The 24462-nt window shown below is 41.1% G+C and overlaps 1 protein-coding gene across 4 annotated transcripts in view; it reads left to right on the top strand.

Moving 5' to 3' along the window:
• Positions 1-23550, top strand: part of HERC4 (HECT and RLD domain containing E3 ubiquitin protein ligase 4) — a 74481-nt gene extending 50931 nt beyond the window's left edge. For 3 of the 4 annotated variants that reach the window (XM_084635235.1, XM_084635236.1, XM_084635238.1), the window contains 10 exons: positions 634-657; positions 2348-2446; positions 4120-4287; positions 4462-4605; positions 5787-5953; positions 6716-6782; positions 7290-7372; positions 11107-11290; positions 12969-13071; positions 22658-23550. In XM_084635235.1, the coding sequence (XP_084491361.1) occupies positions 634-657; positions 2348-2446; positions 4120-4287; positions 4462-4605; positions 5787-5953; positions 6716-6782; positions 7290-7372; positions 11107-11290; positions 12969-13071; positions 22658-22866 (1248 nt within the window). In that variant the 3' untranslated portion in view covers positions 22867-23550. The remainder of the gene's footprint in view (positions 1-633; positions 658-2347; positions 2447-4119; positions 4288-4461; positions 4606-5786; positions 5954-6715; positions 6783-7289; positions 7373-11106; positions 11291-12968; positions 13072-22657) is intronic. The other variant, XM_084635237.1, reaches the window with a different exon arrangement.
• Positions 23551-24462: the final 912 nt, after the last annotated feature.

Raw genomic sequence — 24462 nt, 5'->3', positions numbered from 1 at the left:
CCAACCCCCACTTCTACTTGTCCTCTGGCCGCCTCCTCCTGGGACACCCCGCCCCTAACCACCACCCTTGGTCCCTGTCCCCCAACTGCCCCCTTCAGAACCCCCGACCCATCCAACCCCCCCGCTCCTTGTCCCCTGACCACCCCATCTCTGGACCCCTCCTGCTCCCTGCCCCCTGACTTCCCCGACCCCTGTCCACACCCCTGCCCCCTGACAGGCACCCAGGGGCTCCCACGCCTATCCAACCCCCCTCCCCCACTCCCATTCTCTGCCTCCTTTTAGGCTAGAGCCAGCCGTGCTGCCTGGCAGGAGCTCGCAGTGGGGGAGGGGGGAGGAGCCAGGGACTAGCCTCCCGGGCCAGGAGCTCAAGGGCCAGGCAGGACAGTCCCGTGGGCCAGAGGGGCCGTAGTTTTCCCACCTCTGCCCTAGATATAGTAATTAAGTGTCTGGTTATAGTCTGTGGATTAATTCTAAATGCAAAATTTTTATGTTTTTATTTGCTTCTCTAATCATTCAGTTTTTAAAAATACTGTAGCTAAATATTTTTGCTGGTTCAGAGAAGAATAATTAATGCAGACACTAATGCTGCTTTTTACTCTTAATTATTGCTACCTTTGTGCATTGCTGTCATAGGACATCAACCATGGATTAACTGAGGTAAGATTGGTTGTAATCTGGCTTCCTTTTCAGAGTGTAAGGAAATCAGAAATTTTGATTAAGATCTATTTCTGTCAAGGAGTAATTTTAGAGTATTAGATGTAAGTAAGACTTTACAATTTGTGTGGGTATAGTCAGAAAAATGTCTTCAGAAAATTGTTCTATATTAACTAATCAGGTTGGATATAGAAGTCATTGATGGAGTGTAAATATAAGGCCTTGTCTATACTACACAGTTTTGTTGGCAAAAGGCAGCTTTTGTCGACAAATCAATGGAGGTGTACACTCTACAATGCTACTTTTGGCAACAAAACACTCCCATTTTGCCGACAAAATAAAATCACCTCAACGAGAAGCATAGAGCTTTTTGCAGCAAAGTTAGAGCAACAAAACGTCAGTCTAGTCACTGTGTTCCTTATGTTGCCATAACTGGCCTCCAGGAGGTATCCCACGATGCCCACGGTGACCTCTGCTCTCTGTTTTGAACTCCACTACCCTGTATCCCGCTTCACAGGCATGCACTCCTCCCCTTTCAAAGCCTTAGGAAGTATTGAAATTCTTCAGCGTGGAGAGCTCACATAGCTACAGCCCAGCTGAGCATGCCAGCTTCCACAGCGAATGCAGTCCTGCCTGGACTACAGCGGAGGTGGGGGATCATTTTGACCTGTGGGGAGAGGAGGCTGGGGGAGTTCTCTGAGGGAATCACAGAATCAAAACGTTAACTCTGAATCCTGCTCTTCTTAGCACTAGGAACGCAGCATGCAGGCAGGGCAGGCTGCTGCTTGGGGGTGGGGGAAGAGACGCAGGGAGGCAGGGTCTGATACTGAGGATGTCCCATTCCCCCTGCCTCAGGATTCATTGCTTTCAGCTGCTGTCTGAATTTAGAGACAGGATGCTGACACATTCACCCTCCCCCAACACACACACTTCCTCAGCACATGCTCTGTCTCTCTCACATACACACTCCTCCTCTCTCACACTCTTCCAACATGCAGCCTCTCTTTCTCATACCCCCCACACTCCCTGTCTCTCACACTCCACCCCCCCCCTTACTTCAGTTGAAGAGGGGCTGGCAATCTAGTAGAATGCTCCTGGAATGATGAGATTGAGAAACCTGCATAATTTGATGCTGTACCTGCTCCATGAGGCATTGCAAACCCTTCCCAAAGCACCCTGCAGCAAGCTGCACAGTGGGATAGCTACCCACTGTGCACTGCTCTTTGTTGATGCAAGAGCTGCTATTGTGGATGCACTCTGCTGACAGAAGGAGCATAGTGTGGACATGCAACAGTGGTTTAATTAAAGCGGTGGCTGTATGTCGGGATAACTTGCATTGACAAAACTCTGTAGTGTAGACAAGGCCTAAAACACTTTTAAAACTGTAAGCAGTGCAAGCTCAAAGTTAGGGTCTGTAACCAAAATATCTTCTAACCTCATACCTATATCAATAATAAAGATTTAGAAATGATCTAACTGTTTTGTTGATGAAACATAAGAGAATTCAAAAATCCACTCCCTTTCTCACAGCGGTATTGGCCCTGCACTGACCAGTAAAATCTTTTGTCAATAAAGCAGATATATTGATTGAGAGAGAACCATGTTTACAGTCCTATTTTTTTCTGACTATAACCACGCTTTTTAAGTACGATATGATAACTCTGTGCACTAATATTTTACTTTTTGGTTCTAGCTAACAGAAAATCCAGTTACAATTTGCACATACCCTTTTGTGTTCGATGCACAGGCAAAGACTACACTCTTGCAAACAGATGCTGTCTTACAAATGCAGGTGAGTTTTTTAAAATACCCAAAAAGGACTAAAATCTATCAACTATTTTGAGATCTAGTTTTTTTCTTCCTACTTTTGTACAAGTAATTTGCATGATATAAATTTGGGGTAGTTTACTTTTCTCCCCCTTTTTAATGTTTTGAACCTGGTTGAAATTGTATTATTTGGTAATCTGTGTAAATTATTCTCTTTTGTAGCAACTTCTCTCCTTTTCAGTAGTTAAGTGGCACTTTTTTACCAACCAACTGATTGCTTATCTCAAACTGTAATAGGTATGGTCTTACCTACATCTGCAATGCAATGGGAGAGCCAAGGCTTGGAAATAGTTTTAAATGTATTTTTTGTGGAAAGGTGGGACTGAATTTCTAAATCAGGAAAAATTGTTGCAATATGGAGATTTCATTTTTTAATATTGATCATCATTGGTTCTTTCCCTATTTGCTGCCATCAAATTACATACTTGCTATTTTTAGTTATTTCCGTTTTGCAATAATATGGATAAAGCTAATTCATAAATATAATGGTTTGTAAAACGTACCCTATATTGTGTCCTTTTATTTCTAAGCATGAGTTATGTTCACCTAACCATATCAGTTAAGCATTGGAAGTCCTTATTTCTATCTGAACAACGCTGAAACGTGTGATGTGATGAAAAATTGTTCAACAATTGGTATTCTCTATAATACATACCTGCACAGCTGTTGTAAAGGAGTCATGAATTATGAAAATCACATGTATAAAGGGGACAGTGAGTGAAAGAAAAATAAAAGCAAATGACTGAAATAATAGTTCCAAACTCTCTGACTACTTGAACTGCTCCCCATCCTCCCCATGTCCATTTTCATATTGCCTGCTTACAGTGATAAGAGCCTATGTCTTGAAGCTGAAGATATTTCAACTCCTGCTGAAAAATACTAATGCCTGTAATCACAATAAGTTAATAAATACAATTTTGAATGTGTTGTCAAAGCTTGTATTCACCACTGATACTCAAAAAATCCACAATTGTTATGTGAACAGAAAAATAAATGGAAATTCAAGGAAAATGTTCATCCTATGTCTGTGTCCATTTACAGAATAGCTTATGTTAATGATCTCTTTTAGTAGATATTTGGCAAGCTTTTAGGAACTCTGTGCCATAATCAGAATACTTATGACAGTATTTTGTTTAATATGATTTTTCATGTTGAGGAGAAGGAGAGCAAATGAAAAGATTGTTAGACAGTGGAAGAAAATAAAACTGTAAACAAAACAGCTACGAGAAAAATATGAACAAATTTTACTCTGTGAAACCACTTCTTAATGCATATTTATGCCAGATTAATATTTACCTCCTCAACCTCCATTTGCCAGTTGTTTTCAATAGACCTTGGATGGGTTGTAGTGTGTGTTTGGCTTTTTCTGTTATGCAAAAGTTTTTAATTGTTTAAAAACAGTAATTTAACCCTTACGGAACTGTTGAACAGCACTGTTGAATTTCTTGGTGCTACAAGGAAGCATATTTGGTGAGGTTAAAGGGATGTAAAGTGTGCTAAACCTAAAATTATGGCTCCCAGGTATGTATGCTAAATAAATACATTGATAGAAGCTCTTAAATTTTGGCTTTTTCATGCACGCAGTGTTAGTTGTCGTCATTATTACTATTACTAAGGCTTTTACTTGGTTTTTCCCAGATGGCTGTTGACCAGGCTCACAGACAGAATTTCTCATCTATTTTTCTCCCTGTATTTGAATCTGTCAATCCTTGTCTAATATTAGTGGTGCGCAGAGACAATATTGTAGGAGATGCTATGGAAGTCCTAAGGAAAACGAAGAATGTAGATTACAAGAAACCACTCAAGGTATAGCCATTTTATACTGCTTAAATTCCCTTAATCTAACATTAAATCAGATCATAATTTTTATGTGAGTAGCTATTATACTTTTAAAAAAAGATTCAGTATATTTTTAGATTAAATGTAATTTGTTTTGCATATCCTTTCTATATTCTGTGCTAACTGAAGTGCCCATTTCAGGTTATTTTTGTAGGGGAAGAAGCTGTTGATGCAGGAGGTGTTCGCAAAGAATTTTTCTTGCTCATCATGAGAGAGTTGCTTGATCCCAAATATGGAATGTTTAGGTACTATGAAGAGTCCAGGCTCATCTGGTTCTCTGACAAGGTATGCTTTACTGTGCAGTGAATGAATCCTCTTTTGACTCATAGTGGACTGCACTAGATTTCTAAGGAAATATTTCTGGAGAAGCTGAATAAAATGGCCACAAAGGAGATTCACTCCTCTTACTATTGGGTTAAAAACCTCCCCCCTTCATCACACGTTTTGCTAAGATTCTGCCATTCCCCACTAATTCTCTCATAATCCTGACAAGTATAGAACCCAAAAATGCCAGGAAAAATAAGGTGGTACAAATAGCTGAAACTCCATAAAGCAGGATAGCAGAGAAAAGTAGGCAACATCATGTCTGACAAATTCCTTTCCCTTATGTAGCCTTGTGTATGGAGCTTATGTAGACAGTGAAGTCGAGAGACCTGGCTTGTGTTCCTGCTCTGTTGTTAACAAAGTGTGTGAGCAAGTCACTAAAGCCCAAATTTTCAAGTTTTCACCAGTTTGTTGCCTCTGTTTTTGGATATAGAAGTTGAAATCCAGTCACACCGCAATCAAAACATTAGGGTAATTGCCTTTTGATAGTAGGTCTAGAGAGGTCAGTAATGGACGTGGCTTATATTTTTAAGTGGAAATTTTATATCATGACCCTAATTTTCAAAGGATTGAGTAATCAAATTTCAGTCCATTAAAAGCACCGTTCTATTGGAATACTTCAACACATTTGACACTGCAAGAATCCCCCAGAAGCTCAATAAGTGCTGAGTGAAACAAACAAGTTGCTCATGTCCATTCCATTACCTGCTATCCTTCCCCCTCTTGGAGTTGCCGGGAAGAAGGAACTGAGAGGGCATAGGGCCAGTGGTGCCTGATATACCGATGCAGAACATGGCACTCAAGGAGGCGCCACAGCCAGCCTTACAGATACCGCTAAGGCAGAAGTCTCCCAACAACTGTGCACGTGGGCACGTACACACCTAGAATGGAATGGACATGAGCAACACACCTTGAACAGTTACAAAAGTTTAGGTAACCGTTTTTTCTCCTTGGATTTCAGTCTTTCTCGACTGGTTTAAAAACTTACCTGTTTTAACAATATCTATGAAATAAGATTATATTTTTATTTATAGGAAATGTAAATGAAATAGAATATAAACCTATTAAAAATCTGAACAGTTTTTCTTTTTTTAAGTTGACAAATGTTAACTCTTAACTCTTGTATTTTCTGTTCATCATAGACCTTTGAAGACAGTGACTTGTTCCATTTGATTGGTGTTGTCTGTGGGCTTGCAATATATAATTTTACTATTGTAGACCTTCATTTCCCCTTGGCTTTGTACAAGAAGCTGTTGAATAAGAAGCCTTCCCTAGATGACTTAAAAGAGTTAATGCCTGATGTTGGCAGGTGAGCTGATTATAAATAGAATGACAAGATAACCAGTGTATCATCTTTCTTATTAAATGCACGATGTAGCTTCCTGTAATGTACAAGGAATTGAATAAATAATATCTCAATAAATAGACAAAAAGCTCTAACTAGAATAATACAGTTAGGCTAAAAGTTGAGTTTGGATTTACACTACTGTTTTTTGACCCATAAACACATATTTCAGGTACTGAGATGAAGGATCAGGCTGCTATCATTCTGTTTCTCTCAGTACCCTGCCTCTTTTCTCATTCTGTGAGCCCTCTTGCTCCTTTCCAACTCCAAAATAAGAACCCTTTCACCTTGCTTCTAAAGTAGACAATTGGAAGCAATTTAGGCCGCCAGAAATGAAGGAAAAACAAGAAAATGTTCAATAAACTTTGTGCTGCATTACAACTGAAATGAAACATGAATCAGTGGAGGGTTTCTTAACTTTGCACTTCTGAATGCTAGTCATCTAAGTGAGAAATCCAAAGAAGATGACTGTAGACCAGTGGTTCCCACTGTAGACCAGTGGTTTCCGCCATTTGTGCAGGGAAAGCCCCTGGCGGGCCGGGCCGGTTGTTTACCGGCGTCTGCAGGTAAACAAACCAGCCGGGTCCACCAGGGGCTTTCCCTGCACGAGCGGTGGAACAAGTTTGGGAACCACTGCTGTAGAAAGATATAGGACTGAGAACACTTACTCAACATATGTTAATTTTTCAATGCATCAAGATGAAGACTAAATTCATTGTTTTGCAGAAGTATGCAGCAGTTACTGGACTACCCAGAAGATGACATAGAGGAGACATTTTGTCTCAACTTTACAGTAAGCTTTTGAATTTTTTTAAAGTATTTTACGTGTAGCTTTAACTATCCATTATGATTGCCTCTAGCAGAATATATGTTACCAAAACCACTAGATGCTCTCCTATTAGAAGTTTGCATTCAGTTGGTATTTTAATATTAAGCTGATAGTGAACCACTGCCCAGGGCTGAGGGCAGGTCTACACTACAGCACTACATTGGTGCAGCTGCGCCTCTGTAGGGTATCTGGTGAAGGCATGCTATGCTGACAGGAGAGTGCTCTCCCGTTGGCATAATTACTCCACCTCGTCAAGAAGCGTAAGCTACATCAGTGGGAGATCTCCTGCCAATATATCACCTGTGTGAGCAGCACAAAACTTGCGTCTTTCGGGGAGAGGGTGCTTTTTTTGCACCCCTGAGCAACATAAGTTAGATCGACTTAGGCGGTAGTGTAGACCTGCCCTGTGCTGAGGGAAATGGTCTTTTGGAACAGTAGATTAAGTGTACTCTGCATTTTACTTTTAAACAGATCACTGTGGAAAATTTTGGAACAACAGAAGTAAAAGAGCTGGTTCCCAAAGGTGCTGACGTTCCTGTGGTCAAACAAAATAGGTAAATGAATTATAATGGTGCAGGTGTAGTGGTCAGGTAGTGCTTCAATTTTAGCCTGTTTCAGAAAGGTATATCTAGACTGCTAAACATAACTTGCTCTGATCCAGAAATTAGCATATTTGGTGGGGGGGGGAAGCTTTTATTTAACGTGATTAATTCTTCCAGCTGCTGAGAACATAATTCTTTCTGTAATTTATTAGTTGCTATTTGAAGTATGTTGTTTCAACTCGAATTTTTAACTTGAAAGCTATGTAGGGCCCATTTAGACAGTTCTCTTCATTTTATAAGGTTAGGTTGTTTGCTAAATACACCTCCCTAGGGAAGACAACTCATCTCTCTTAATAATGGTCATAGACTGCTAAATGGTTAACGTAAACAAAACTGCACTGATCTGCAAGGAACTTGAGTATAATTAGAATTTGCTGAGTAGCAATCAAAGCCTCCTTTTTTATGCAGTCTTTTAGCCTCCCCCAATTTGGGAAAGGTAATTCTGGGGACATCTTTTCCCTTTGCAGAAAAGTTGAATGAGTCTGATGGTAAGGATCTTGTAACATTCTCAGGCAGAGATTTTTGTCATTGAAGTGATGGATTCTATTACTTCTCTTTAAAACAAACTTTTTTTTTATTAATTCCCATTCCACTCCTTTCAGTGTATTGGCAGATGGCGATGGCACCACTTTTCCCTTTGTTGAGGGCCCTGACTTAGTTACCAGTAATTTTTTTTTGCCCCCTGTCCATTCTCTCTCGCTCCTTCCCCTCGCACATATTTTTGTTTGTTCTTTTTTCCCCTTGGCTTTTTTGTGTATTTTCATTTTGCTTTAGTTTTTCTTTTTTGCATGCTCCTGTTTTTGCTTCCTTTTCACGGACAGGTGGAGCAGAGAACATGTTCCTTGAGACCATGACGTGCTTATAGCTGAACTGAGGTTGTGAGGACAGGGAAAATATGGTTGGCTGGGCAGATTGCTGCTTGAGCCTATAGTATTTAGTCCTTTCTGTGCCTGCTGACTCAGGAGAACAACAGTATCAGATATCCCATCCTGGACTCTCTTGACCTCATAGCTTGATATTTGGATGGGTGTCAGACTTAGAGCATTCATTCAAACTATTCATAATCACAGCAGAAAATGTTATCGAACCAAATAGAGGTGTCCCTCCACCCCCCGCCCCCCCCCCTCTCTGGGTGCAACAGAACCAATTATAATCAGGGCCAGCAGGTCTTGCTTCTTTTTTAGACTGTGTTGTCACTGTCAAGACAAATCTTTCCGTTAGCTTGCTGTGAATCCGGCTAGAAGTAATCAGTACATTCCATCTGCCAGTAGATGACTCTTCTATTTTTACTCACCCAGTAACAACCAAATTCCTAAAGAGTCTGACTAGAATTTCCCCACCAGTAGTGAAGCCAGCGCCACAGTGGGATCTTACTCTCATACTTTCAACACTTAACAGGCCATCTTTCAAACCGATGGCCATGTTCTTGATGTCCCATCTTCTATGAAGGGTGCCTTCCGGAAGACCATTACATTGGCCAGGAGAAAAGGGGACCTGGAGGCCCTCATGGTCTACCTGCCATACACATACATTTCATAAAGAGAAGGTATCCCTTTGACTCCTCCCAAATTCATCCTGTAGGTAACTTCTGAGGTCTGCATAAACCAGTTGATTTGCTTTACTGGTATTCTTTGCCTCATGCCTCCAGCAAGTAGAGGAGACTTGGTTCTCTCGACATCAGATGAGCATTGGCATTCTACCTGCAAAGAGCGAAATCATTTAGAAAATAACCTAGATTATTTGTTGCTATAGCAGAGTGAGCATGGGGACAAGCGATATCTGCGCAGAGACTCTTTAAGTGAATTTCTGGCTGTATCCTCCTCTGCTGTCAGTTGGTGCATCTCCCTCCTCCAGATGGGTTGAGGGCCCTTTCCACTAGAGCACAGACAACCTCAGTAGCATTTCTTTAAGAAGTCCCTCTGCTAGACATTTGTAAGGGAGCAACCTGGAATTCCATCTGCACTTTCAAGAAGTATTATGCGTTGCTACAAGCCTCTTCTGCTGATGCAGCCTCTGGAATTGCAGTGTTACAGGCATCTGTACTCCTGCATCCTCATACCTCCCTTCCTATTTGACTACTGCTTGCCAGTTACCCACCTGTGAAATACTCATAGGGACCAGCATTCTCACCTGTCACTAGAGGTTCTTTGAGATGTGTGGTCCAGATCCATATACCACTACTTGCCTTCCTTCCCCTCTGCTTCAGACACTACTGGATTTGTAGTAGAGAAGGAACTGGAGAGGTAGTTGCTCTGCACCTCCCCTTGTACCACTGGTATCGAGCACAAGGAGGTCCAGGGTGCAGGCACAGACCAACAGACATTATTTTCAAGATTTTCTGGTCTGAGATGCATGTGCTTGTATACCCATGCGTAGAATACAGATAGAGACCACACATTTTGAAAAAATCTCCAGTTACAGGTGAGTAGCCTCCTTCTTCTTCTTCTTTTTTTTTTTTCTTTAAATTCTTGGCTGATAGTAAAGGATCACTATGGTGCTGCCAGTATTTGTGGGATTTCATTGTTAAGGAAGTACCTGTTGTTTCATGAAGATGTCTATTCACTTTTTTTGTTTTCCTGCTTAATTGTTGTATATTTACATGAATTGGAAGCATGCCAAGAGATTCAGGTACTGCCTGAAGTGTACTGGGAAGGTGTGTGCCTTATCAATAATTGTTAGTACTGATTATCATCTGACACTGACAGTGTTTTAAGAGTTTTTTTTCAGTCCTGTATCATTTAGCACCCTTTATTTTCCTTTGTATGGCAATCTCAATTACAATCTTAATAATATTGTGAATATTGCAGCAACATTACCTAGCAAAAGGTAGCATTGTAAAAATTTGCATGGCAACCACCCAAACAAATGCCAGGCTGTTTGCAAGGTGCATTCAAATGATCCTTCTGAGATAAATGATGACCCTGATAAAACATAAAAATACTATGGATTTCCCTAAAGAAAATGTATTGGTAATCTGCTAACAGAAATAATGGCAGCATGATTGAACCACTTAATGCTGACTAGACTGGTGTAAAAATATTCTCAGTCAAAAGTAAACTAGTAAGTTATTGGGTTTTTGCCATGTGTACTTGAGTGCAAACATTTCAAGTATCTTGTCTGAAATGTTCATGCTCGTTAGTAACAAGGAGTAGTTCTCTTAGTCAAACTATTTTCCCTAACCGTAATTAACCCTTTCTGTCTGACCCAGACACTATACAGAACATAAGATGTCCATGAGAGTTATGAATTTGTCTTCCAACACTGAGCATACACAATCACTCCCTAAAACTGAAAATAATCCTTTTTAGTAAAGGAACAACAGTGACTTGAATAATTAGTTTCAGACCACTATACTGTGAATCAGCATTTTAAGAGGCAGTGCAAGTCTTCTGAAGAGCCAATTCATTGTGGAGGTACAAATAATTAAAAGGCTCATGTTGTCTGAAATTCATTATTTAATGTTCTTTGTCCAGTCCATACTGTCTCAGTTTTGGGAAGATTTGAATTCATGCTCTGCTCATGGTCAAAGGATCTTCATTGTGGCCATAGCAAAGACCATAGGCAGAAAACAGTATCTTAAAAATTAGAATTTTGTGCTAAGTTGACCATTGATTTATTTATAGAAGAATGGTGCTTAAATATCTTCAGTTTTTTAAAATGTGTTTGCTTTTGTCTTCACTCTACAGGCAAGAATTTGTAGATGCCTATGTGGATTATATCTTCAGTAAATCAGTGGCTTCCTTATTTGATGCATTCCATGCAGGCTTTCATAAGGTGTGTGGTGGTAAAGTTCTTCAGCTCTTCCAGCCCAGTGAGCTGCAGGCGATGGTGATTGGGAACACAAATTATGATTGGAAAGAACTGGAGAAGGTAAGTGCTAGTTTAGTTAGAGTACATTAAATTGGTATACATTTAAAATGCAAAAGCAAAACACTTGATGGTATTGCCTCTCCAGCACTTCCTGCCCCCACATTCCTATGCTGAAGTTAAGCTTTCCAGTTCCCCTAAAGATGAGGTAACAGAATTTTGCTAACAGTAAATGGAGTCTCTTTAATTTCTACAGATTCATCCTCACCCTTAATGTTTCATATCTGATCTCTCTAAAATCTCTTGGACAAACGTTGCGGAGAACTGAGAGAGAACCATATATATTAAATTTTTAAGGGGAAAAAGTTAACAAAAAATATGTTTAATACATGAACTTTTGTGTTCAAAGAATTTAAGTTTAAGGGTCTCTGGTGGTTTCACACATCTCTTGTTTGAATGATAGTTCCATCTACTCCAAAAACCATCACAGAGCTCCATTTACTGGCAGGTGACCTAGATGTGAGTTCTGTTGTTGGGGTTTTTTTTATAGTGCCCCTTATTATCTAGACACACAAACCATTAGGAATTTTCCTTATTATAATATGCAACGCATTAGTCAACAAGTGGCCAAATATATTTTAGTGCATGGGTGTGATGACAAGGTTTGTGTAGTCCAAAACAAGTTATATATTCTGAATTACTTTTGTGTGTTGCCTTATGAAGTCATGCAGGCAGAAAGGAACTTATAAAACACCTGGATAAACATTTTAAAATATTTTAAACTGAAAAAAGGTCCATTTCGTTTTTTGGACTATAAATCCTTAAAATATCTTCTGAACATTACACAAGTTCCATTTGTGTTGTTTGGTATCACAAGAACCCTGCTGTGTGGAATTTCCTTCCTATTCCAGTGCCATTCATTTTCTTTTCTTTCAAGTCTCTCCCTATAAATCCATAAATACTAATCCATGCCATTAATGAATGGGGACAGTAGTTTTGTAGTATTAAAAACAATAGCTCTAATATAGAACCTTCCACTAGGTCTCCTAGTTCATTTTGTGTTTTTTGGTGATGAAGAGGTGCCTATCCCTGAACTCTGTGTACCATGGCTGAGAACAGTAGATGTTAACAAGTAGTAATACACCTATATTTCATAGACTTCTCATGTGATGCTACAAATCCTGCTTATATTGATAAAGTAATAGAAAAAGACACCCAGTTTTAGTGTTCAGTGTAGTAGATGTATACTTTATTGGGAAGGCATTAGGATTTTTGTTTAGAAGCTAGGATTTTTCAGTAAATGCACACAAGAAATTTCTTAACTTTCAGAAGGATCCCAAAGTCCTTTGAGTCACTGTACATCCACTACTGAAATGCGGTGGTGATTAAACAATGTTACTGTGTACAGTCAATAAATAATAATGTATTCAACTGAAAGTGCAAGAGGCATTTATATAGGCAGAGTGTAAATACCCTGATTAGAATTTACTGGTGTTAGAATCATTTTAGTGGTAGGATGTTACCTGGTATCCAGTGTGGGGAAAAAACATTATCTTTAGAGGTAAAAACATAAAGTAAACTTTGGTGAAAAAAATAAAAATGCATATAGAACAATGACATTTGTAGTTTTGAATAACTCAGTAGCAATGTGTTGTCTCTTTCTACATACAGTATTTACATATTCACAGTGTCCTGATATTTTGTGAATTTGACTAATACTCACATGTTTTGGTCACTTCAGAACACAGAATATAAAGGAGAATACTGGGCAGACCATCCTACAATTAAAATCTTTTGGGATGTTTTTCACGAATTACCACTGGAAAAGAAAAAGCAGTTTCTGTGTAAGTATTTGAAACTAGTCTATGAAAATAGGAAACCTAGTAGGATTACTGTAGCTTGATGGTTTTCTAGAAGGGGACAAAACAAATTATACCTAATTTTAATAACTAATAATTATATCTACCTACTTTTTAAGGTGAATGCATCATGGGAGTTTTTGTCAATAACTTTGTGTGTGAGTCTTGTAAGGTCACAAAAGGGTTGAGTTGTGGGGCTCTGGGTTGGTATTTGGATGGCTGTGGTCACGTTTGGTTAGTTGTTGGGTAGTCACCAACGGCAACCAATCTATTGTACTTCATTAGTTGGTGAGTGGATGGTAGACAATGATAATCGTGTAGCTTGTTCTGGATTTCCTTATTTGAATGACCCTTTAATCACTTCATAGTGGCCAACAGGGTAGAGCAGCACTGCCATGCACTTTGGTATTTATTTATTTATTTATTTAATATGTAGGCCATGGCATTCACCACTGGATTCACCAAGTCTTGATAAGTGGTTTTATTTTGGATGGTGGATAGCCTGGTTAATTCAGACTGTTCTCATTGCTTTGCTGATGCAAGTACCTCCCCAGTGAAGAAATTTCAGGTTACTTTACAGAAAAAAATCAAGCACATTCCGATAGAACTGTTTACACACTTCTCTCTCCTCATGCAGTATTGCTACAGCTGTGACCAGTTGAAGTGCTCGCTCTGGAGCACCTGTGGTTTTGTAGCGGAGCTCTCAGCAGGACATTTTTCAAGAAAGCCCTTGTTGGTTTCCTCATTCACTTAATGATCTATAATAGTCCAGATTTGTTGCTCTTCATAATATGTTGCAGTGCTCAACTTTTTGAACAGGTTCTTGGGGAAATCTGAGGTGGCTGGATTATTATTCATGGCAGTCAGTAAACTTAAAATAATCGCAAACGGCTGAAATCCCCAATCTCATTTGTCCAATAAATCTAGGAATTTTGTACATCCCGGAATAGGCTCCTTTTCATTACCTCTAAGACTTAATTTTTTCTTAGGTGGAAATATAATTTGATATCACTTGATTGTAAACACTAAAAGATTGTAGCTATAGGCGAATAATGGAAAACCTATCCAATAATTTCCTTTCTGCTTGTAGTATCTGCCACAGTTTTGCTACGTGTTAGCTATTTCCCTCCGGTGTGCAGTTTTGGAGGTGGTTCAAAGCTGCAGCACAGCTTGTTCTGACCCTTTCTCTGGCTGCTGCCAGATGATTCTTTCTAAAGCTGGGTAAAAACTTGTGGAAAACGGTGACAATAATTCCAATGTCAACCAAGTAACGACACACAGAAGACCTTGCTTATAAGGTAATGTATACAAATAAAATGTTGATCATCAGCTGATGAGCAATCCAGGATGGGTAGAATTGTGCAGGAGACATAGCTAGCAGAAAGAAACTTACTGGATAAGAAACTTTCCATTCTGCAGCCCAGAATCTTCCGCAGTTCTGCTATGCAAGGGTAGGGGAGGGTAAGAAAACAAACAAAAGGAATGAGGGGGGGAAGCCCCTCCCTTTTTACAGCATTGCTCAAGCAGCAAGGTTATTACTGGAACACTGCCTCCAGCACCTTCCTGCCAAAGGAGGCCTCTTCAGAAGGTTAAATCCAGTCTACAACATCTGATAAAGATGTTAACCAGTGACCATGTTGCTGCTTTGGAGATCTCTGTGATGGAAGCATGTGCTCTTTCGGCCCACAAGGTTGCGATTGGTCTTGTGGAGTGCACCTTGGTTCTTTCTGGGACAGGAACATTGGCTGCCTTGTATGTCTCATCAATATGTAGTTTGATCCATCTAGCATGGAGAGCTTGGAGACTGAATCCTTGAGACTCTGGATGGAAGGAGATAAGCAGAACGCCTGACTTCCTTGTGGGTTCTGTATGCTTGATGTAAATTTTCAATGCTTTTCTGACATTTAAAGTGTGCCACAGCTTCTCAGTTAGGTACTGTGGCTTCAGACATAATGGGAGGGACATTTCCCTGCAAGGCATGGAAAAGAGAGTTTACCTTTGGCAAGACCATTTCTGAATCCTTAGCACCACCTTATCATGAAACATGCAGTAAGTTTCATGCACAGATAAGGTGCCCATTCTGAAACTTGTCAGGCATTTGTGATAGCCACCAGAAAATAGGTTTTGAGGGAGAGGTAAAATGGTTATGCAGAAATCAAGTCCAAAAGGATGAGTGGTTAGGGCTGTCAACACCCGGAGTAGATCCTATTCAGAAAAGATGAGTTTGACTGCTGGTTTGGCCAATATGACTGCTCTGAGGAACCTGGATACCTGAGGGTTCTTGACCAGGGAGCCTGAATATCCTGCGAACAGTAAAATACTGAGGCCTACACCTGGCACATAATGATGCTTGGCTGAAGTTCCTTTATCATTCCTTCTTGAAGGAAGTCTAGAATAAATTGAATCCTGGGATGCTGTGAGTTTGCTCTGTGCTCTTGACAACGAAAGGCTGAATTTACTCCAGATGGATGGGTAGGCTTTTAGAGTGGAAGTTCTCCTAGAAGAGAGTGAAGTCCCTATCACTTTGTAAGATAGGCTGAGTATGGCTAATACTTCCCTTTTCACTAGCCAGGCTGTTAGATGAAGATGGTCTGGTCTGGATGGAAGAATGGTCCTTGGTAAAGAATGGTAGTTGCAGTGGAGGTTCCAGCTGTAGTTCTGTTAGGTTGGAGAACCAGGGTATCCCTGGCCAGTGTGGGAGTTAACACTTATCACCTTTACATCCTCTGACCTTCTGTTTGGATCATTTTCCCTGTGAGAGGAAAGGGTGGGAAAGCATATAGCAGGGCCTGTGGCCATCTGTGTGACAGAGCATCTGTCCTCCTAGAAAGAAAAGGAGGACTTGTGGCACCTTAGAGACTAACCAATTTATTTGAGCATGAGCTTTCGTGAGCTACAGCTCACTTCATCGGATGCATACCGTGGAAACTGCAGCAGACATTATATACACACAGAGATCATGAAACAATACCTCCTCCCACCCCACTCTCCTGCTGGTAATAGCTTATCTAAAGTGATCATCAAGTTGGGTCATTTCCAGCACAAATCCAGGTTTTCTCACCCTCCACCCCACCACACACAAACTTACTCTCCTGCTGGTAATAGCCCACCCAAAGTGACAACTCTCTTCACAATGTGCATGATAATCAAGGTGGGCCATTTCCTGCACAAATCCAGGCTTTCTCACCCCCCCCCACCCCCATACATACACAAACTCACTCTCCTGTGTGTGCGGGGGTGGAGGGTGAGAGAACCTGGATTTGTGCTGGAAATGGCCCAACTTGATGATCACTTTAGATAAGCTATTACCAGCAGGAGAGTGGGGTGGGAGGAGGTATTGTTTCATGATCTCTGTGTGTATATAATGTCTGCTGCAGTTTCCACGGTATGCATCCGATGAAGTGAGCTGTAGCTCACGAAAGCTCATGCTCAAATAAATTGGTTAGTCTCTAAGGTGCCACAAGTACTGCTTTTCTTTTTGTGAATACAGACTAACACGGCTGTTACTCTGAAACCTGTCCTCCTAGACTTAGGGTCTGCTTCCCTGGTGAAGTATTTTGGCCGCTTTGTATTCTTGTGATTAGCCAACAGATCAACTGATTAAACTGAATGTCCTGTGAGATCAGGTTGAAGATTTCCTGGTTTTAGGCACAATTTTGAGTTGCTGACATTGTGCTGGCTGAGCCAGTCTGCCTTTTGGTTCAGTTCCCCTTGTATGTGGATTGCCTTTAGGGAGAGGAGAATCATTTCTGCCCATTCCATTTTCTCCACCACTTCTGCATGTAGAGCTGCAGCCCTTGTCCCTCCTTGGTTGTTTTATATATGCAGCTGTTGTCAGCCTGGGGACATGATTTCCATCCACGTGGTTCTTGAATCTTGGAAGAGTTAGTTTGACTGCCCTGAGTTCTAAGAGATAGATGCTGTAGTTCATTTGTCTGCGGTTTCAGATGCCTCATACCCTTCTAGGTCACAGATGTACTCCCCATCCCTTCATGCAGGCATCAGTGGTGAGAACCTACGGGTCTTGAAAGCATATGGAAAGAACCTTGAGGATGTTTCCCCAGACTTTCCACCATATCAGGGAGTTGAGGACCTGTTTTGGACATGTAAGTGAAGTTGCCTGAGTTTGGGGGCGTAGTCCCATGTTTTCAGAAGAAAAGTGTGAAGGCACCTGATGTGTGATTTTTGCCAGTGGGTAACTCCTATGCATGAGACCAGGAGGCTCAGTAGCTGAGGGCAGGGAACAGTAGGTGAGCTCTTTCACTTGGCCAGTGTGGATATCAGATTCTGAATCTTCTGGAATCTGTTTACTGATCGGTACAGCTGTGCTGTTGAAGTATCTATTTCCACACCCAGATGAATTATTCTTGTTAAGGGGTTCAAGGAACTTTACTTCATGTTTATTATGAATTCGTGTGCTTGCAGGAGATCCAGAGTCTGAAATGTGGTACTGTGCGCTACCGTCTGGGATGGGGCTCTGATTAAGGAGTCATCAAAAAGAGGGTACAGGTGAATACCCTGGGACCTGACTCTGGCTATGGTCACCACCAGCATCATCATAAATACCATGGGGGCTGATAAGACACCGATTGGAAGTGTTAGGTACTAATAGTGATTCGTGATATAAGCAGCAAATCTCAGAAGCCTGCAGGGGCACACCGGAATGTGAAGGAATGCATCTGCCAAATAGATTGAGGTTAGGAAGTGCCCTGACACAGGGATATAGCTATCAGTTAGTTAGTTTCCATCTGGAACTTAATTTTCCTTATTTGTTTGTTGAGCCTTTTGAAGTTGAGGATGGCCTTGACTCCTCTAATGTGTACTTCTGAGCAATGACGAAGGTGGAGTAAAACCCTAATCAATGCTCTCCTGTGGAAACTCCTCCTATTGCTGTATGGCCAGAAGTTGGGAGATCTTGTTCTGGACCAGCTTGCACTTTTGCAGGGTTGCGGGAGGTTGGATGAAGAAGGGATGGGGTGGAGCCCTTTGCTCAAGAGGGTATTCCTGGAACACACTTACCTTTCTTTGATTAAAACAAACCATTTATCTGGAAAATGGAAAATCCTGCTGCTCAGGTCTGGGTGGAGGCACATTTGCTTGTTGTCGTAAAGGGCTTTTGAAGGTTGCAGGAGCTCCTCTAGATTTTCCTCTTGTTCCTTGGTTCCAAGGTTTTCCCTTGACGTATCTGTATCTAGTTTTCTCTGAAACCTCCATGAGGAAGATGGATAAAAGGAGCGTATCTGGGGTTTGTAGTGGTTTGGAGTCCCTTCTTGGAATACTAAGTTGAGTAGGGAAGGACTATTCGGTTTTAGTCACATTTTCAGTCACTGTCTTGTCCAGTTTTTCTCTGAAGAAGAGAGATATTGTGAATGTAGAAGAGCCCGGGAAATGTTTGAAGTGTCTACTTTCAAGAGACAAAGCCATGTGTGTCTCCTGGCAGTGGAGCTAGATGCCACGATCCTGGCAGAAAACCTCATAGTATCCAATAACGCATCTGCCATTAATGCTGTTGCTTAAGAGATTTTCTTAAGTATAGACTTAGTAAGTTTGGTTTCTGATCTTAAAGGGCTTTCAGGTCATAGAATCATAGAATAGAATCATAGAATATCAGGGTTGGAAGGGACTTCAGGAGGTCATCTAGTCCAACCCCCTGCTCAAAGCAGGACCAATCCCCAACTAAATCGTCCCAGCCAGGGCTTTGTCAAGCCTGACCTTAAAAACTTCTAAGGAAGGAGATTCCACCACCGCCCTAGGTAACGCATTCCAGTATTTCACCACCCTCCTAGTGAAAAAGTTTTTCCTAATATCCAACCTAAACCTCCCCCACTGCAACTTGAGACCATTACTCCTTGTTCCATCATCAGCTACCACTGAGAACAGTCTAGATCCACCCTCTTTGGAACCCCCTTTCAGGTAGTTGAAAGCAGCTATCAAATCCCCCCTCATTCTTCTCTTCCGCAGACTAAACAATCCCAGTTCCCTCAGCCTCTCCTCATAAGTCATGTGTTCCAGTCCCCTAATCATTTTTGTTGCCCTCCGCTGGACTCTTTCCAATTTTTCCACATCCTTCTTGTAGTGTGGGGCCCAAAACTGGACACAGTACTCCAGATGAGGCCTCACCAATGTCGAATAGAGGGGAATGATCACGTCCCTCGATCTGCTGGCAATGCCCCTACATATAATCCCAAAATGCCATTGGCCTTCTTGGCAACAAGGGCACACTGACTCATATCCAGCTTCTCGTCCACTGTAACCCCTAGGTCCTTTTCTGCAGAACTGCTGCCGAGCCATTTGGTCCCTAGTCTGTAGCAGTGCATGGGATTCTTCCGTCCTAAGTGCAGGACTCTGCATTTGTCCTTGTTGAACCTCATCAGATTTCTTTTGGCCCAATCCTCTAATTTGTCTAGGGCCCTCTGTATCCTCTCCCTACCCTCCAGCGTATCTACCTCTCCTCCCAGTTTCGTGTCATCTGCAAACTTGCTGAGGGTGCAATCCACACCATCCTCCAGATCATTAATGAAGATATTGAACAAAACCGGCCCGAGGACCAACCCTTGGGGCACTCCACTTGATACCGGCTGCCAACTAGACATGGAGCCATTGATCACTACCCGTTGAGCCTGACAATCTAGTCAACTTTCTATCCACCTTATCGTCCATTCATCCAGCCCATACTTCTTTAACTTGCTGACAAGAATACTGTGGGAGACCATGTCAAAAGATTTGCTAAAGTCAAGGAACAACACGTCCACCGCTTTCCCCTCATCCACAGAGCCAGTTATCTCGTCGTAGAAGGCATTTAGATTAGTCAGGCATGACTTGCCCTTGGTGAATCCATGCTGACTCTTCCTGATCACTTTCCTCTCCTCTAAGTGCTTCAGAATTGATTCAGAATTGATGATTTTTTCCAGGGACTGAGGTGAGGCTGACTGGCCTGTAGTTCCCAGGATCCTCCTCCTTCCCTTTTTTAAAGATGGGCACTACATTAGCCTTTTTCCAGTCATCCGGGACTTCACCCGATCGCCATGAGTTTTCAAAGATAATGGCCAATGGCTCTGCAATCACATCTGCCAACTCCTTTTGCACTCTCGGATGCAGCGGCCCCATGGACTTGTGCTCGTCCAGCTTTTCTAAATCGTCCCGAACCACTTCTTTCTCCACAGAGGGCTGGTCACCTCCTCCCCATGCTGTGCTGCCCCATGCAGTAGTATGGGAGCTGACCTGGTTTGTGAAGACAGAGGCAAAAAAAGCATTGAGTACATTAGCTTTTTCCACATCCTCTGTCACTAGGTTGCCTGCCTCATTCAGTAAGGGGCCCACACTTTCCTTGACTTTCTTCTTGTTGCTAACATACCTGAAGAAACCCTTCTTGTTACTCTTAACATCTCTCACTAGCTGCAACTCCAGGTGTGATTTGGCCTTCCTGATTTCACTCCTGCATGCCCGAGCAATATTTTTATATTCTTCCCTGGTCATTTGTCCAATCTTTCACTTCTTGTAAGCTTCTTTTTTGTGTTTAAGATCAGCAAGGATTTCACTGTTAAGCCAAGCTGGTCGCCTGCCATATTTACTATTCTTTCTACACATCGGGATGGTTTGTCCCTGTAACCTCAATGAGGATTCTTTAAAATACAGCCAGCTCTCCTGCACTCCTTTCCCCCTCATGTTATTCTCCCAGCCCCATGACATTGTAACTTAAGGAAACCAATTGGCTGTCAGAAATACTCTGAAAGTTGGTGAGGAAGCATCAAAGTCCCTTCTGTGAGTAACTTTCACCTTATCCATTGGCTCCTTGGGAAAGAAGTATCCTTTGGATGGAATAATTATATAAGCTAGAGATGCTACTGCAGCATTGACCTTAAGCACATCAGTTATGACATTTTGGCTTCTGGAGCTTGTAGAATCTGAGTGTGTGCCTGTTAACGTGCTTGCCCGTTTCAGGAGCCTTCCCACTTCTCCCTGATTACCCTCTCAAAGAATGGTGCAGAATTGCTGCCTCTGGAGAGGATTTAGCAGGAAGTCATGTGCTCTGTGGCTTGTCCTCAAGGGACTGCTCAGTTTGGATGTGCATAGTTGATACAACCTTTATGCACTTCGTTTCAGAGTCCTCGGGGAAAAAGTCTATGCTGCATTTTGTCTGTTCTGCTCAGAATCAGTCTGGTGGCTTTCCTTCCTCGGTAAAGTATGAGTCTGAATTGGACTAACATCTTTTGGGCTTTTTCTTACCCTTTTTGTTCTTTTTGGATTTCATTTAAAAAAGATTCATACACTTTACTGGTGTGGCCACATGGCAAGCCTTGTACAGGGCCTGAACCCTCTGTAAAATTTCGCCCTTGAAGTCCTCGCCTGTAAATTCCCACTTTCCCGGGCTGGGGGATGGGGACTCACTGCAAGGAGGATCGGGGGGGGAGGGGTACTGATTATGAGCCCTGCTTCTTTCCCCAGATCATTTGGAACCAATTTCAGGACTTTGTGGTGAACTTGGTGCCCTCCTACGAACTTATCCTTGTGGTCTTGAATTGCTCCAGGACTCAGCCCCTTGCTGAATGAAATTTTCCTCAACCTTAGAGCCTCTCCAAGTTCTGCTCAATCTCCCTCTGTCAGGCTTTTCTGTAGTGGAGTTGCAGCTTTTTGTGGGGCAAATGGGTCCTAACATGTCTGTCCAACTCAAAGCGCTGTGTCATGGTGGTAGAATCAGCTGGCTGAGAAGCGAGGGCATAATTCACCCTCCATGCAGTCTTAGTGCTCTATCTGTAAGGCAGCCTTATTTGGGCTTATCCGTGTGCTTGTGTGGCTACTGTGCCATTCCTGAAAGTGGGCAGAGGAGCTCAGCCACTGAATTGCTGACTACCCGGACTGAGGAGTAGAAAACAAAGAATGCTGCTCACTACTACCCAAAAATAGAGACAAAGGAAAGGCCAGGAGCAAAGAGAACTGTGATTGACTGCTTCTGCAGAGGCAGCCAATCTGGCAGCAAGCTGGAGAAAAGGGAGTGTGGGCAGCAAGGGCTGTGCTGCAGCTTTAAACCACCGCTGGAAGTGCACAGGAGTGGAATAGCCCAGGCATAGCAGAATTGTGGGAGATGCTGGGCTGCAGGAACATATAAAAGGAGGACAATTGTGTACGAAATTCCCTTAGTCAGAAACAGAGTTGTTGGTAATGGCTCATGCAGTCATTTCAAATCCAGGGCAGACCCATGTAATTGATATTGAACAGATTAGTACCTGGTTACTTAGTTACCTGCAAATATGATAGTGTCCACAAAAATGATGTGTACTCACTGCTCTCTAAATAAGTAAACCTTGGCATAAGAGGGACTTTGTTCTATTTGACACACATTTGACAATATAAACAGAATAAGACGTACATTAATCAGAGTTTATATGTACAAAGCAGCATTCATTTACTATTTTTAATTAAAAATCATGCTTAATGTAAAAAGCTAGCCATGTAATAAAAGAATTGAAAAATGAAAATACTGATTTAGAAGTGTAATATTGCATGAAACTATCATTATGAAACAGAGTAGCTACTCTTTCTCCAGCTTTCATTCTTCTGTTTTTCTTGGCAGTGTTTTTAACAGGCAGTGATCGTATTCCTATTCTTGGAATGAAGTGTCTTAAACTAGTCATCCAGCCAACAGGAGGTGGAGAAGGGTATCTTCCAGTATCTCACACTTGCTTCAATCTTCTTGATCTTCCAAAATACACAGACAAAGAAACCCTAAAATCTAAGCTGATCCAGGCAATAGATCACAATGAAGGCTTCAGTTTAGTATAACTTTAGAAATGAGATATTGTAGTTGTTTAATGTGGGAGCATTAAACTAATTCATTCTGTCTTTCTTGTGGTGGTAAATTCAGTGGACAAGTTGACAATGTAACAACTGGTTATTTACAAAATGTTCAGTGATATGAATATTCATGGAGCCAAAAAGTCCTTACAAAAATGAACTGTTAATACACAGCTTGTATAGAACCATGTTTTTGTCATCTTAAAATAAAAATGAGACTGTGAATGAGACTCAAGTTTCACTAAGGTGAATTTCAGCATTTCACATGTTATAAAAACAATTTAGCGTATGAGTGCATGAAAGACTTGCTTAATTTTTTTCAATCACAGAGGTGAAAACACTTTTTCCTATTATGATAGTCCCCTTTGATTATTTTTCATTTTGTAAATAAAGCTTTGTAATAGAATAGTTTCAGTTCTGATAGCAGTATGGTTTCTATTGCGTGTAATTAAACTTGAGCTTATTCTATGGCTTTTAACAAAAGAAGTGTGATTCTGGAGATGTATTTTTCCAGTGGTGGGGTGTTTTTTTGGTTTGTTTCTTTTTGAAAACTTAATGAAAACAATGATGGTTGAAATGACGCTGCCCTTTATGATGTACAGTCCAATTTCTGTGGTGCAATCACTTATTTGTGCTGGTGCAAAACTGCAAATTTGGCTTCTGTTAAGATGGATGAGAAGACTCAATAGGTAATTTAATCTTATTACTGATGGTATAATTTGATAAAATTATGAGGGATTAATTTAGCATTGGGAATCCAACCTCCGCAATCATAGGTTAAAAACAAAGGAGGAGTAAGACAGTTGCTATCAAGAGTTCAAATATTTTATTTTTAAATGTTGAGTGTGTAGTTTATGGTCACCTTCTTCCAGCTAAAATGCATTTGAAATACCCTTTTAACCCTTTTTGGAACTTCTTTTGAATTTTAATATAAGTACTCTGAGATGACTGTGCTTAATGGCACGTTTTCAGATTTGACTTTCCTGGACTGGTTAAGTTCCAGCATACTTCGGTCTTATTGATACATATGTGACTTTCAGCTGTGAAACAAATATTTATTTTTTTTTAGATTTTTAAAATGCAGTGAAAACAAAGCTAAAATAAAATACTTGAGTGAAACAGTTTGTTGCTTCATGTACGTGTTCATATGTATGGATGCACATATCATGCATATTTCTTTAATCAGAATGTAACTTCATTAAGCAAAAGACTAGTTAGAATATTGAGACCATTCTGGCTGTGGCTGTTGTATTGACATAATTCAGCACAACACAGGGCAAATGTAATTAAGGCTATAACCATCTCCTGGTAGTATATGATTGTAATACATGTACATGCTTATAGCTCAGGTGTGACCTCTAACTTTCTTCACATACTACTGTTGGCAGGCATACTCCCACCATGTGAGAGTCAAGAAACCAACAAAAATGAAGTCATAAGTAGGGCCCTACCAAATTCAGTCCATTTTTGTAAATTTCACAATTGTAGCACTTTTAAAAACTTGAATTGCAAGGTTTCAGATATTTAAAGGTTAAATTTCATGGTGTTGTAACAAGCCATGAATATGTATTTTAAAAACAACAT

Source organism: Lepidochelys olivacea (genome assembly GCF_965140295.1).
Source record: "Lepidochelys olivacea isolate rLepOli2 genome assembly, chromosome: 7".
Classification (NCBI taxonomy): domain Eukaryota; kingdom Metazoa; phylum Chordata; order Testudines; family Cheloniidae; genus Lepidochelys; species Lepidochelys olivacea.
Note: the sequence above shows the minus strand (reverse complement) of the source record. Positions and strands in the feature narration are given on the sequence as shown.